The sequence below is a fragment of the Kogia breviceps genome, chromosome 3, assembly GCF_026419965.1.
Source record: "Kogia breviceps isolate mKogBre1 chromosome 3, mKogBre1 haplotype 1, whole genome shotgun sequence".
Classification (NCBI taxonomy): domain Eukaryota; kingdom Metazoa; phylum Chordata; class Mammalia; order Artiodactyla; family Physeteridae; genus Kogia; species Kogia breviceps.
This window is the reverse complement of record NC_081312.1, coordinates 149,315,036-149,331,547: the sequence shown is the minus strand read 5'-3', so window position 1 is coordinate 149,331,547 and position 16,512 is coordinate 149,315,036. Positions and strand designations below refer to the sequence as shown.

The 16,512-nt window shown below is 35.9% G+C and overlaps 1 protein-coding gene across 6 annotated transcripts in view; it reads right to left on the bottom strand.

The window, feature by feature from the left end:
• The window catches only part of DMXL2 (Dmx like 2), a 178,297-nt gene that overhangs the window by 62,522 nt on the left and 99,263 nt on the right, over positions 1-16,512 (bottom strand). For all 6 annotated transcript variants that reach the window (XM_067029865.1, XM_067029868.1, XM_067029866.1 and 3 more), the window contains 5 exons: positions 16,233-16,322; positions 13,749-13,866; positions 9,439-9,558; positions 5,723-5,950; positions 1,690-3,366 (listed from right to left, as the gene is read on the bottom strand). In XM_067029865.1, coding sequence (XP_066885966.1) covers positions 1,690-3,366; positions 5,723-5,950; positions 9,439-9,558; positions 13,749-13,866; positions 16,233-16,322 — 2,233 coding nt within the window. The remainder of the gene's footprint in view (positions 1-1,689; positions 3,367-5,722; positions 5,951-9,438; positions 9,559-13,748; positions 13,867-16,232; positions 16,323-16,512) is intronic.

The following is a 16,512-nucleotide window of genomic DNA, read 5'->3' as shown; positions in this document are numbered from 1 at the left end:
AGATTTAATGTGAAAGTAAAAGTAAAATAATCACTAGTTCCTATGAGAAGAACAGACTGGGGTAACAAGAACGAAACAGTTTAGTAGGAGACTTTGTCAATATTTAGGCAGGATGTGACGTGACTTGGACCAGAGTGGTAACAGGAGAGGTAATGAGAAATGACTGGAGTCTCCATACAGTAGAACTAATAGCATTCACCAATGGACTGGATTAGGGCGGGAGAGAAAGCAGAGTCAGGAATACTTCTAAATTGTCTTACTTGAACAAATGGAAGAATTCATTTACTTAGAATCCATTTACTGAGATGGCAACTATCTAATCTCTGAGCTTCAGTTTGCTACCTGTGAAATGAAGACATTCATTCCTGCCTTATCTACCTAATGAAAATCCATTGTGACCAGGAGGAACCATTTTTATATTGCCTAACTAAGGATATAGTTTTGTATCTGAAAATTAAAACTATTTTTCATGGATTATGATGTATCTATTTTCTTAATGCCTCAAGTAAAAACTCTAACGTATATTAAGTTTGCAACAAAGGCTTAAGGCTGTTCTGGGGAGAATCTTGCTCAACTGCACACAACCTCATAATGATTCAAATCTTTTTAAATTAATATGGTTAGAAAATAACTCATAGGCAAAATCCTCTAAAGGTCACTAGTTATTTTAATCTACAGAAAACCTTGGAGATATATTATAAAGGCATAAAACTATATGAAGAGAGATATTCCAGGTAGCTTTGAGGAATAGTCTTTTTCCCTCAAACTTGGAAATCTTGTGAAAGAATTTAAAGAGTATAGGCTTGGAGGCAATGATTTACCCACATCTGAACCCCAGTTTTGCCATTTACTACCTATGTGATCTTATGGGTCACTTAATCTCCCTAAGGATCAGAGTCTTCATCTATAAAATTAAGTATAATAGTAGCTACCTACTAGAAGACTGTTGTAATAATTAAATACAATAAAGTACATGAAGCACCTGGCACATAGCAATTGTTCACTCCTCCACAATATTTACTGAATGAATGAATGATCAATCATTTTCGGTTTCCTTTGCTAATGTCATCATTTAGAATCAACACCATTACCTTCAACTATCTGCATAAAAAAGAATGAAATCTAGTTTCAGGAGGCAGCCAAAATTTTTCCGGTTACAGAATGAATTAAGCAAGACACATGTTACATTAAAATGTATGAAAACCCCTTTCTCAAGAGACTTTTTGGAGAAAATTAGGTAATTATAAAAATTATTTATACCTAGAAATGCGAAGATGAACAAGTTGAGCCCAGGGGGTCCTTACAAGCCTGGTGGTTCAACAGTAAAATTAACAAATGGGTCACTATTATTACTAAAATAAAAATAAAAATAAACCATAGGAATCAATCTGTTCAAAAAAACAAAAGACTATATGTCCAAAATGATATGAAGGTTTCAGGGTAAAAATTCATGTGAGGATGCACACAGATATCACAAATACATAAAGTCACATGCACAAGTCACAGCCTACCCCAATCACCTTTCCTTTCACAACTAATCATATTATGTAATAGTAACTATCAACCAGAGAGGTCATTTCCCTGCAAGGTTTAAAGAAAGACTGCAATTTAATATGTGAGTCATTATATAGATAAATACAAACAGTTCTATTAATGATAACTTTATAAATTTTTAGTTAGAGTATTTACCTGAGTAACTCTTATCTCTGTTTTCATCAAGCTCAGTACTGGTGGTAGCCACTGTATCAGCCAAAGCTACAAGGAACATCTGCTCCAAACGGGTAAGGCCTGGTAGACTTGAGTGCATAAGATGACTTGAAAGTACCCTAGCATGTTCTTGGCCAAAGTAAGCTGGTCCATATTGAGAAAGATTTATTACTTTTGATTTGTTTTCTCTTTTTTCTGGCTCTAAGTCAATATCATCCGTTGTTATATCCTGTATTTGGAACAGCTCTGAATATTGATCCTCTGGTTGACTTTCCGTATGATCTTCATAGCTCTGTGGTATTTTTGTACTTTCTTCTGAAATTCTGTAGGTCGTATCTTGATCAGCAGCAAGCAATGCATATAACGGTAGTGGAGGAATAGAATCTATCTCAGTATAATCTCGAGTACCATCTTTCCCTATGGTGACTGTATCCTTTGCTGTACTGCCACTTACACTGATGGTTCGAGAAAGATGTCGCTTAGTTCCTTCTCCAGCATCAGCATCTCTAACTATTGCAACTTCTCCTGCAATGCATTTTACTAAATGAGAGAGAATAGCTTTAGCCCTGCGAACTTTCCCTAAATCCATCAATTCTAACAGCTGGGTTGGATGATACTGCGGGAGAGTAGGGGAAAGTACATGTGCAGCCTCAAATAAGCCACCATCTTGAGCTACAGTTGGTGAACAAAAAATATCATCAGCAATAGCTGCTCCCTCAACAATACTTTTTCTTGACAACATATTAGATTTAAAGGCAGAATGATCTTGTATTACTGTCTCTTCTGCATCAGGACCATCAGCGTCAACGTCTCCAAATTTGACAGCATGCTTCCACTGTGCATATACGTGCATTTCACAATCCATTCCTACCACCAATATCCCATCTCTTACCCAAGAGAGAGAAACAGGCAGTGAAGGTGTACCATCAACAGAAGACACTAAGTCTATAGATCTAAGAAGAACCCATCTTGACCTAACTCCTTGCTTGATACTTCCACCTAGTGGTAAAGTAATGACAGCTACTCCATCCTTACTATTGATTTGCTCAGTCACAATTCCTGAAAGCCGCCCATACATGAAGATATTAGCACCGACCCCTACTGTGAGAATGTGGGAGCCATCTTCTTTTGATACCCAGTCCAAATGTACTAAATGTTTGATATTCGGAATAAGATATCTATCCTTGCTCAAAAGTGCATCTGATTTGCTGTACACAAAGAGATTACTGTCGACACTGACCCTTGAATCAAGTACACTCCCAACTTTGACCAAATCATCAAGATGAATTGTTTGTTCTAAAACCCATTCTGACCCTCCTGTAGATTCACATTCAAATATGCAAACATGCATGGAAAATTCTTTAGAAACAAAACCATTGTGATGGATAGGTTGTTTGTAAGCCACTGCAAGGCGACCAGTGTATGAACAGCTAACAGCAACTGGTCTTCCCACAATGCTCACTGTACTGCTGTTATCTTCTCCTTCATCATTCATCAAGGGCCATCTCCTCCAATGATAGGTTTCCTTCTCATCCCTTTTACATTGTAGATTGGTTTCCATACTACATTTCCAGAAGCGTACTTTATTGTCAGAACAAGTTGTAACCACTAAATAAGGTGCCAGGCACACTGGATAAATTGAAGAGGAACTCAGGTGGCCTTAAAAAAGAAAAAGCAGATCGTCATAATAATAGAAACACAAAATAATATGCTAATAATCAAATTCTAGAATGTGATTAATCCAAATCCACTATGAGCTTCTTCAGAGTAACTCTGCAGTCCTCTGCTAAACCAAATATTTTATTAAAATAAAACTCAAAAGCAATGAAACAAGTCAATGCTTAATCAATAAACCTGTCACCTGCTGTAATTTATGTCTTTACTACACATGCCTCACTGGACTTTCATTCTATATCTTTTATCACTTTCATCATAAATACTTAAGTAGTCATTAAAATTTGCCTTTCAAATTCCCCTAACTGGCCCTCAAATAATCCAGACAATAGATATACACCCACCACAAAATGTTTTCAGTCAGCTAAAGAGACACTAGATCTCACCTTCTTCACCAGGTTTAATTCATGCTCTCCTAGCACTGAACCAGAACCCTCATATTTATTCCTGACTGCCAAAGACTAACACTTCCCATCTATTGTCAACTATAACATGAGGGGAGGGACTTCCCTGGTGGCGCAGTGGTTGAGAGTCTGCCTGCCAATGCAGGGGACACAGGTTCAAGCCCTGGCCCTGGAAGATCCCACATGCTGTGGAGCAACTAAGCCCATGCGCCACAACTACCGAACCCACATGCTGCAACTACTAAGGCCCGCACCTGGAGCCCATGCTCCGCAACAAGAGAAGCCACTGCAACGAGGAGCCCACACACCACAGCAAAGAGTAGCCCACACTCGCCACAACGAGAGAAAGCCCGCACGCAGCAACGAAGACCCAACGCAGCCAAAAATAAATTAATTAATTTAAAAAAAAACAACTGGGCTTCCCTGGTGGCGCAGTGGTTGAGAATCCGCCTGCCGATGCAGGGGACACGGGTTCGTGCCCCGGTCTGGGAAGATCCCACATGCCGCGGAGCGGCTGGGCCCGTGAGCCATGGCCGCTGAGCCTGCGCGTCCGGAGCCTGTGCTCCGCAACGGGAGAGGCCACAACAGTGAGGGGCCCGCGTACCACAAAAAAAAAAAAAAAAAAAAAAAAAAAAAAAAAAAAAAAAAAAAAAACAACTATAAGATGAGGGGTAATAGTGATTAAGATTAGGATCAGAAGGCCTGGATTCAAGTTCCATTCTATCAATGCCTTCCTAACAGTCTGAGCCTGTTCTATCCAAATAATATGGAGGGGCTTCCCTGGTGGTACAGTGGTTGAGAATCTGCCTGCCAATGCAGGGGACACGGCTTTGAGCCCTGGTCTGGGAAGATCCCACATGCCACGGAGCAACTAGACCCGTGAGCCACAACTACTGAGCCTGCGCGTCTGGAGCCTGTGCTCCGCAATGAGAGGCCGCGACAGTGAGAGGCCCGCGCACCGCGGTGAAGAGTGGCCCCCGCTTGCCGCAATGAGAGAAAGCCCTCGCACAGAAACGAAGACCCAACACAGCCAAAAGTAATAAATAAATAAATATTAAAATAAATAATAGGGATCATGTTAGTACTTCCCTTGGAGTTTTACTGTCCAACAAGACATGTGAAAGCATTTTACAGAGTCCCTGCAAAATATAATTTATCATTATTAATTCCAATAAACTTATTTGAGTATATCCTAAACTTTCCAAATACTCTGAAAGATTCAAAAGCTGACCTAAATCTGCACCTGCCACAAAAGCCCAGAGTAAACTCTTAATGTGGTCTTTCCAACTCTGATTCCAAACCTGTGTTAGGGATGAGTAAGAGAACCTCATACTCAAAATCATTCACCAGTAACTGGAATAGTCTTGAACCTCCAACTCTGGTTCCCCAAAAACACTATTCGAGGAACTCCTCAATTCAAATTCCACAATGACAGAACATTTTAAAATACAGATGCCAGTCCTGCTCTTTAAACTATTTTACCAACCTTGCTAATGTCAGTATCACTCTAGGCAAACCAAACTCTAATCCTGTACCCTATATTTTTCCCCCAAAGTATCTGCCAACTTTTGGTCAAACATACTTAATAATAGCAATACTGTGGATGAAAAGCCTTCATTTAAAAAAAAGTTTCAATAATTCACATATGACCATATTTTTCTTTGCAATTTCACTATCACAGTATTCCTATTTATAGGAAATCACAGCATAGCCAAGAAACCTTGCATTAAAACGTTCACACTATTTTCTGTCAAGCTGATTACATTTATCACAGGAAATTATTTCTAAAATAGACATGTTTCTAAACAGAGGTGTCATTAGTAGAAAACAAATCTTTATTTCAGTGTCAACTCTGCACATATTTCAGAAGAGTTCACACATTTTATGCACTGAAGATTGCTCTGAGCTACAACTCTCTGGTCTTAAAGTTATGTTACCTGCTGAAGGCGTTGCTCTTATTACTTCAACTCCTACTGGGAGATGAAGAGGTTGGCTATATACCAGTCTAGAACTCAGAATCAGTTTACTAGCAGTTTGAAGGTTGGCAATTGATGAAGAATGTGGCATGGGGCTCACACTAGGAGAGGTTTCTGGAGAAGAGTCTACGTTCTTCTGTCCAGGTACTGAAAGTAGACTCTCTGATGAAACACCTTCTGAAGCTTTAGCTTTGAAAATAAATTATGAAATACATTAGTATCATCACTATATACATGAGCTAGAATAATATTTTGTGATGATTTAAGAAACATAGTTTCTTAAAAGTGCTCTGGAGACAAGATCAATTTTCAAACTTTTTCTCAGTTACCCTGATGGAATTTTTTTTAACTATTTTACTCTTTCTTAGCATCACCAATTACATCACAGGGATATTGTCAGTGAAGAATCACAACATGTAAGATCTAGAAAAAAAAAACAAGTTTTCTAGCCCAGTGTTCTCAACCTCTAAAACACATCAAAAGCTTGAGGAACTTTTAACATGAAGGTTCTCAGGCCTAACCACAGAAACACTGACTCAGTCGTTCTGGGGTAGATCCCATAAATCTGAATTAATAAGCAGCCAAGGTGTCTCTGAAACAGATGGGTCATAAATCAAACTTTGAGAAATAACAAGGTACTGCCTCACTTAATAGATGAAGAAATTTAAACTTGGAAAGCTTAATTATTTTCCTTAGGTTAGCTACCGGTAAAGAAGACACTAAAATACCAGCCTACTGACTATCAAGTGCTGAAACAAGATAATAAACAAGATCTCAAGAAAGTATAAAAGTTCCAAATAAATTTAAGATAGTATTAGTTGAATGGCTTTGTAAGCATATTGACCTTGATCTTTGTCCAAAAAGCTTCCAGCTTTCACATTCAGGTGGAGTGTAAATCTCTAAGCAGATTTAGTTATCTGTGCTTCTGCTACATGTAAGAGATACTTTGCATCACATTTATTTATTTGTATGTCCATCTCCCTCCCCCCATTAGACTATGAATTCATCAAGGGCAAGGATGAGGTCTTATTAGCTTTATACATCCCGAGTAGCACCAGAATATGGAGAGATAATAAATAATCAATCCCCTTTTGCTTCTGGTGGATTTTAAATATGTCAATCTCTCTTATAATGGCAGACCACTAAATAAGAAATGTGAAAACATTTTTTGTAAAATAGAATAAGATGACAAACTTGAATCAATAGTCAAAAGACAGAAATACTACTCCTACTCTAAAACTAACTAGATATGTTGCCTTAAGCAAGGTACTTCATTATCTCTAGCTATTTTCTCACCTGCAAAATAAGGCTGAATTGAATCATTTCTCTTTCTGTAAACCAGGCAATTTTCTAATGTATATATCTCATGCAAAGAAAGAAAATAAGAGCAGGGGAAAAAAGCAAAAGAAAGGCTTTAAAGCCAGAAGACCTAATTTTGAAACTTAGTCTGTGACAAACTAGATGTGTCATTTGGTCAAGTTACTTAATATTATTCCATTAGTAAACTGAGGGTAACATCTATCACACACATATAAAGTACCTATCTCAGTGCCTGGTACCTAGAAGGTACTCCAAATGTTCCTTCCCCACCTAAATGTAAGTCTAGTCTATCACTTCATCCTTTGCCAGGATTTTCAACGCACTGCTAAATTCACATATCAGCTTCAATGGCAATGTACACCATGTTAAATCTGCTGCACATTTTAGAACCAAAAGATAGATGCTTTATGTCAAAGCTAAAGATAGCATATGATTTGTTTGCTTCTATTGTAATCTTACTGTTTGTGACCATTTACTGCTGTCACAAACAGAGTAAGCAAGGCAACTCTACACTAGCCCAGACCTGAGGGGAACAGCAGTGGGATACTTCCTTCATAAGCAGGGGGACAGGAGGCATCACATGATTCCTATCCTACCACAAGGATCTGTTACTACCTCTATTAATCTCTTCAGAACCATTCCTGGCTCTGTGCCCAAGTCTAGAAAATACTATATTATCTGGTGGGTTAAGAATTCTCTTCCCGGAGAGTATTATGCTAAGTGAAATAAGTCAGATGGAGAAAGACAAATACTGCATGATTTCACTCATATGTGGAATAGTTTTTAAAAGTAGTGAGTGAACAAACAAAACACAACAAAGACTAACACACAGATACAGAGAACAGATTGGTGGTTACCAGAGGGGAAAGGGGGTGGGGAAGGGCAAAATGGGTAAAGGGAGTCAACTCTATGGTGACAGAAGGCAACTATACTTTTGGTGGTGAGCACACTGTAGTGTATACAGAGGTCAAATTAGAATGCTATACACATGAAACTTACATAATTTTATAAACCAATGCTACCTCAATTAAAAAAATAAAAATAGGGCTTCCCTGGTGGAGCAGTGGTTGAGAGTCCGCCTGCCGATGCAGGGGACACGAGTTCGTGCCCCGGTCCGGTTAGATCCCACATGCCGCGGAGCGGCTGGGCCCGTGAGCCATGGCCACTGAGCCTGCATGTCCGGAGCCTGCGCTCCACAATGGGAGAGGCCACAACAGTGAGAGGCCCGCGTACCGCAAAAAAAAATAATAATAATAAAAAAATAAAAATAAATAAAAATAAAATTCTCTTCCTGACAAGCTTTTATCAATAGATCCCTCTACTCTTGCATTCCTGTGGAACAACACGTAACGCCAAGAATTAACTCCAAAAGCTTTGAAAATTTTTTTGGATTCCTCCTACCACAAGAAAATTAGTCTCAATAGGCTCAACTAGGCACAGGTAAAGGTTCTATTGAATCATTTGGCTTTTCCAGTCCCAGTTCATGGCCTGGTTAGAACTGCTATTTACACAGTTTTGTGATAATGTGGATTACAAAGAGAACAAAAGACATATACAGTATTATTTCTCTGTATTAAATGTTTAATGTGTATAAAATCATTAAAATTATATAACCATCAGAAATAATAAAATATTTTCAAAACTCTCAAATATTTTGGGTTAATCAGTTTAAAGCAGATTCAGTTTGATATGGCTAACTATGCATTTCTTCATTTAAAAAACTATCTCTCAAAAATTAAGTTTGTTTTAAAAAGAAAGATTTATAATCAATTTCTGTACTTTATATTACAGAACTTCTAATTTGCTAAGACATCAATATGAATATGTATAGCAAAAGCATGGCTGAAATAATTTTTTTAATCACTGCTGCATTTCCTAATATTCTACAAAACCAGTTCCCCTTGTGAACATCAGATGCTCAATCACATTTTTCTAAATAGCAAATCTCCTTCTTTTAGTGATGTTAAAGCTAATGTGTATGGTATCAGATGGCAGTGTATATTAACCAACAAAAAAATACAATATTAATTCTATGGGAAAAACATTTATAGAGACATGGTATCTAGAACAGAGTCAAAATAGGCATTTAATAAATATTAATTAAAAAATAAATCAATCAAACTTTTTTTTCAGTATGTCTAATGTGCCCGTTCACTGGTTTGTTTTTAGATTAACCTGTTTCATTAATGATTTATGGCCTTGTAATTAAAAGTTTGGCCTATACATACTTCAATTCAGCAACTCAATTTACAGTTTACTGGATCTTCATTTTAAAGAATTAACCAACCTAAAACATATCCAGTAAAATGAATTTATTTCATATCATCTCTACATAAAATTATAATATAATTACTTACCTAAACATGCCTGTACAGATTTAAGATGAAGGTGCCACATATGGAGAATAGAGCAATTACTGCTGTCCTTTTCAATTACTACTAGAAAGAACTTTTCTGAAAATGGTGGTGGTCGATATCCTATTGTTAAAGGAAAAGAATACTTAAGTTAACGTGTTTCTATAGGGTTAAGAGAAAGACACTTTAAGCAAAATCTCTTGATATGTATAGAAGTTGGGAGGAAAGGGAAGAATAGATATATAGAAGCAGTTTTATATAACTTTTATGCTAAAAGTTAGGTGGCTATCAAAGACTAACAGGGCTACAACAAAAGTACAGAAGTCAACATGAAGGGATACCTACTGGTCAAAGATGGGACAATCTGAGCATCAAAGAATAAAAATGAATACAATTTATTAAAACATACTGAGTTCATAAGAATACCAAAAGAGGGCACATAAGAAAAAAAGGAAAGGAAGGACAAGAGGACCAGAAGGTAGAACTGAAAGGAAGAGAGAAAGGAAGAGAAAGACACAGAGAGAGAATGCAAGAGCAAGAGAGGGAGAAAAAGAACATGAGCAAGTCAGCCACACTGGATGCCCCCTGAAGTAACTGGAGCACTAACTCCTTAATTGGAAAATTAGCAATTAAATGGAAAGAATGAAGTAAATATGTATCCTGCTTTTTCTATATGTAAAACACCATGTTTTTAAAAAATTAATAGTCCTGGGTGGAGGGCCAATGATGGTGGTGCAAGAGAGACTTTTTAGAAATTTTATGCATTTTTTAATGAAAAGACATCATTTGTGAACATAATTTTCCCTATTGACAACTGCATTTTTCATATATGAAAATGAGATGTACAAAGGACAACAAAAACTTTCTTTAAAAATGAAAACCTATACATTATATGAAATTATGGATGTGAAACTTTTGAAAATTGTGAAGCAGTATAGAATTTAAAGACTCTTTCATTTGATAAAAAAGGTAGGAAGGAAGGGAGGGATGGAGGGAGGGAGGGAGGGAGGAAGGGAGGAAGGAAGCAGAAAAAAAGAGGAAAAAAAAAGAAAACCCGTAATGGCAACTCATTGGCAATGAGCACTGCTAAAACTCAACTTGTGGCCTCTAAATACCATGCTCCATTAAAAGGAACAGTTTGGAGGGATGACTCCATTCTTGCAAAGGCTATCTACAAGATAAGCCTGGCATATTTTGCTGTGCCTGAAAGAAAGCAAACTATCAAAAATAATGAGGTTGTGTCAACAGGACTCAGGACCAACCTGAAAGGGTCTTCACTAGCCTAATGCAGGACAATGCGAGCATTAGAACTATGACTGCAAACTGACTGAAATATGCTAAGTACACAAAAATTCATGAGTGATATGAGTATATGTGTATTATTCTTCAGTAGTTTTTCTAAAATGGGTTCATAATGATTCACAAAATGAAGACAATAAGAACAATAAATTCATCTGTAACGACTGGCAGCAACCTGGGCACAAACTCCTTTGAAATCATAAATTAAAGGGAAAGAACTAAGCACTTACTCTAGCTTTTCTAAAAATAACTCTATTTCAAAATAGCCAAAAAGCTGCCATTGATAAGGGAAAGCTTTTCCTTACAAATGCTTTCCAGCTAATAAATAAATGAGAACTGATAAAACTAGAAAATCACAGTTGTGCAATCCTTAATGAAATAATTGACTGGAAAGCAACAATATCAATGGAAGAAACCATGAGATAACAGATTGCTGGCAAATTTTACACTGGTACCACCAGGTGAATTTTCTGAATCTTCGCATCACTTAAAACGAGACATCCTAATATTATGTTCTTTCTTATGACCTTCTATGATGAACAAAGCAACACCTAGGAAGTTGAACCTGGATCGAATCAAGTCTACAGAGGTAATTTGCACTTTACAGGAAAAATTTTAAATGACATCACAAGTAACTGGTCAGAGAAATTCCTATAAAATAACTTTCTCTAAAACAAGTCTGTGGCATGATAAGAGTATAACGGGGGATTACCTTAGCTTAAAAGACTCTTAGAAAATGAAACACAATGTGTGGACTCTAATATGGATATGGATCCAAACAAATTAAGAACAAATAACCCTGACATTTTTTGAGACAATTAAATGAAGTAAATATGGACTAGTTATTACAGAATTCTGAGAAATTTTGTTATCTTATCAATGTGATAACAGCACAAATGTAAGAAAGTCATTTTTAGAAATGCATAAAGTACACAGGAGCAAAACAACATGAAGGATGAGTTTGCTTTAAAATATTTCAGGAAAAAAGGAAAAGAAAAGAAAATAGGGTAAATATAGTAGGTGACAAAATCTTAAAATTATCAATCTAAGTTATGGGCATAGGAAGGTTCATTTAACTATGCACTCTACTTTTGTCTGTAACTGGTATTTTTCTTAATTAAAAGAGTACTTAATTTTTAACTAAAAATTTTTAACTAAAATTTTTAACTAAAACTAAAGCAGGGTCAGGGAAGAGGAGAAATACACATTTCAAGTCCCTTAAGAAAACAGCTATAAAATCAAGAGAAACTTTGTACAAAAACTAAAGGAAAACCAAGAAAAGCATCAGGAAATCTTTTGGCCTGATTTCACAGTGACATAAAGAAATATCTGGGATTGACATATATACACTAATATGTATGAAATAGATAACTAATGAGAACCTGCTATATAGCATAAGGAACTCTACTCAGTGCTCTGTGGTGACCTAAATGGGAAGGAAAACCAAAAAAGAGGGGATATACATATAGCTGATTCACTTTGCTGTACAGCAGAAACTAACACAACATTGTAAAGCAACTATACCCCAACAAAAAGAAAAACAAAAAAAGAAAAAGAAAATCAAGGGAATTCCATGGCGGTCCAGTGGTTAGGACTTGGTGCTTTCACTGCCATGGGCCCGGGTTCGATCCCTGGCTGGGGAACTAAGATCCCACAAGTCAATATATATATATATACACACATATATATATATATATATATGTATATATATCTCAAAAGAGGGAAATAAAATATTTTAAAATGCAGCTCTTCCAATTAAAAATATTATTTAAAAAATACCAACCTTATATAAGCATTGTTTTCTAGTAGGTTGGCATGTATTCCCTGTCAGAAGTAGCATGATAAGTGATAGTTAGACTTGCAGGAAAGCATATAAAAAAGTTTAATCCTAGTAAAGGTGAAATACTATGGAAAAGCACATTTTAAATCTATACAGTACTGTTGTTATGTTATAGTGACAGTGAAATAAAACTGAACGTGACAACTGAATAGAAAGAAGAAAAGCTCTGATCTATGAAGAAAGATGCATGAAAGGGAAATAATTACTAGTCTGAGGGGTGAAAAAATGTTTGAGCTAAGCCTCACAGAAGACAGAACTCATTCTGATTTTCCACTAAAGAAAACGAAATTAACTTTACAAATTCAGTAGAAATACCTTCCTTAAATGACTATACATAATTCTGTGAAAAAAGCTACACTAAGAAAATTAAATATGTCCTTCTAGATACTTACAATCTATAACCAAATGAGATAAAGTATCTGCAAACTCTTTGTAAACTAAAAACTATTAATCACAGAAAATGAATTCTTAAAGTAGGACATGTCTTTCCTACCTTCAAACAGAAAGTATTCTACTCAGTATGTTCTATTTTCAAATTTCATTTTCAAATAGAACATGAAAGTTTTATAATTACAAAGTATAACTTCTAAAAGGACTATTTTAAGCTAAATAATAAAGTTTAAATATCATATGGTTTGTTCTTGAAAGGTCTTAGAAGAACTACTTTCTTTCACAAGAAGAAGAAAGAAATACAACCCTTCAGAGAGGAAAACTATGAGATGGTACCTTTAATTCCTGGTGTACCATACAACATAACACCTAAGCATACCTAAGCTACCTGGTATACCATACAACATAATATCTTCCTCCTATACTTATCAATAATCTTTAGTAAACTTATATTAATTGGCTTCCTTAAGATACCAGAGGGATATTTACTACCAATCAAAATAATTTAATTGTAGAGTTGAACAACTAAAGTTAAGTTTTTAAACAATTAAACTAGGTTTCATAAATTACATTTCTTGGCAAAAGGCTATGTCACCAGAGAATCTGTCTTTCAAAATGTAATTTTTATCCCCATGTGTTCTTCACCTACAAAAAAGCATTTCTGATAGAACTGGTGATGAGTCATCATGAGTGATGACTTCTGATATAAAGATCCACACTCAATGAAAGTTTGGAGGTTTTCTAAGATTATGGTATAGAACTCAAGTCTATTTTTTAAAAGTACCTTGTGATGGTTGAAAAAATATTTCTGTTTCCTTTTTCTCCATATCTTCCTTATGTGGTTTATATCCTCTAATGAAGTCTTCTTGAAACACATGAAGCAACTGTGTATTTGAGCCACACTACAAACATGAAAAAAGTTAAGTTTTATCTTTGAAATTCTGTATCTTCCACCCACTACCTCCCCAAGAACCCTAATATAAAATAAAAGAAAAAATCTCTCTAACAATTTCTATTCTTTATAGAATGACTAATTAGAATGGAAAAAGCAAGAGAAAAAAATCATTAGATAAATTACTTTCAAAGATGCTATAGTCAATAGCAGAACTGTGAAACTCTAGTAAAAACAAATCAACAGGTTTGCATCTCAAAAAAAAAAAACAAAAACAGTTAAGTAATCTAGGCCACTCTGAGTTCAAAAATATCCGGTCTCATGATTGGCTGGAGAAGGCCATGCAGACCATATTAAGCATACTACCATAGGTTCTTTTTCTAATTCTACTTGAGAAACAAACAAAAAAACCCCAAAAAACCAGAAAGGTCCCCAAAGTACTTCCAATAAGTCTGTCTAGTGGGAATTATGGAGGATCCTATAACAGCCAGTGGGAATGACACATCTCTGAAGAAATGTATTTACATTTAAGTAACTAAGATTTCTAAAAGCATAGATGAAACATCACAGTCAGCTGATACTACAAAATCATGTTTGGGACCACACAGAGAAGAGTAAAGATAATCACAAATAGCTACTTAGAATCACAAAAGTGAACTGAATTCAAGGAAAGGCTAAATCCAAAACAAAAGCTTATTACGAAGTAGGTCAAGACAATTTGATGGCTGCCCCACAGATTTCAAGGAAGGCAAGCAGCTATGATAATCTTGGCACTGAATGGATGGGCTATAATCTTAGAGAATAAAGCAAATCAGCCTCCTTTCATAGTATTGATAGAAGGAAATAAAATGACTATGACATTAGGTTGACCCACAAAATTTTTACGAAAGTTTTAAGGTATTTTTATGTCTCTCCATACAGAAACATAAAAAAATCCCTTCACATTCATAGCATAAAAGGTCACCTCCTCCAGGGAAGAGGAATAAATGAAAGAAAAGGGAAGGATGATGCTTTCATGGATACAGAAAGGATACAGCACACTGGAAACAAACATAGAATGATTTATAAGCCTAAGCCATTTATCAGTGCTTGCAGTTTACCAGCCCTTGTGATAAAGACAGCCACAAATGGAAAGGGAAAAATCTTCAATAAGTATGAAGTAAAAAGCAAAATGCTAGGTGAAAGAGGTCTGTAATAATATCCCATGGTACAGAGTAGAGAAGGGGCTACACTGGGGAAATGAATTTAACTCGCAGTTCATTAAAAATTAAGACATTTATGGGTTGAAGCTAATACACTCTTCTCCCATATATGAAAAAAAGGAAATCACAAGTTAAGGGTTTCCTAGGAGGTGTTAGTAATTTGAGTCTGGCAGCCACATTTCTGTTGCCAAGAGCTGATCTGGTAATTTCTCTACATTGGTGGAAATTATTACATTTTCCCCAACAAAATGTGCATGGCATCATGGAAAAATAATGACATAACACTATATTTGTTTTTTAAATATGGTTGGCTCTTTCTTCATTTCCTTGCTTGAAAATAATTGGTAACTTCCTCATCAAAGTAAACTTTTTTCATATTTGGAATGAATATATTACTTCTATCCCCTTCAGTCCATAAACATGATCACGAAGAAACAAATATGAGGGCTATAATGGGATTTACAAACTCCCTGTAGAGGGAAGGGCTCTCCTTTTCTAGGTAGTGGCTAGGAAAGAACAGTGCCTACACAAAAGACCTGTACTTAGAAAGTAAATGCATACTTTGATCCTACTTCTATCTTCATTTTAATGGATCTCATAAAAATATCTAATACTCAGCCTAACAAAGCAAACACTCTTAAAACTGATGTCACCATCTACTGAGTTGAAATGAGTAACAATATAAAAAGAAAAACCACAAACTGAGCCTCTATGCAGCTGTACTGTATTTTCCTTCGTGGCTTCCCTGACTGAATCAAATGACCTTTAAACAGGAAATAAGGCTACAGATACAATTCAACTGGAGAAGACGAATTTGTAAATCACTGGAGATTTTCACTAAGGAAAATCAAGAGAAGTTGGCTATATTTAGCATCAAACAAGAGAACTATTCTGAAATGAAATATTGACTATTGAACTGCACAGGTCCCCTTAAATAGGGATTTTTTTCAATAGTAATTATTACAGTACTACTCAATCTGCAGTTAACTGTATATGCAGATGCAGAACTGAGGATACAGAAAGCTGACTGTAAGTTATACATGGATTTTCTAAAGTGAGAAGGGTCAGTGCTCCTAACCCCCAAGTTGTTCAAGGTTCAACTGTGTATCTTATGCATACTAAGCACTCTGGGATAAAGTATGTCAGTATCACCAATTCACAAGCATGTTTTTACTTGGTTGGTTATTGCATTGAGTTCAATAATGCAGCCAGGTCGAGCAGTAGACTGTTGGCTCACAATATTAAACACCTCTCCAATAAGTTTCTGTAAAAAAAAAAAAAAAAAAGTTAATGATCAACAACATGAATCTACTGTCAATATGACACAGCATCTCGGACATTAAAGGCCCTTCTAAATATTCACTGACTAACAAATGGCAATTCATACATTCAAAGAAATATTTCAACTTTCTTTACTCATTCTCATTTTAAAAATTAACTAAGGAAAAAAAATC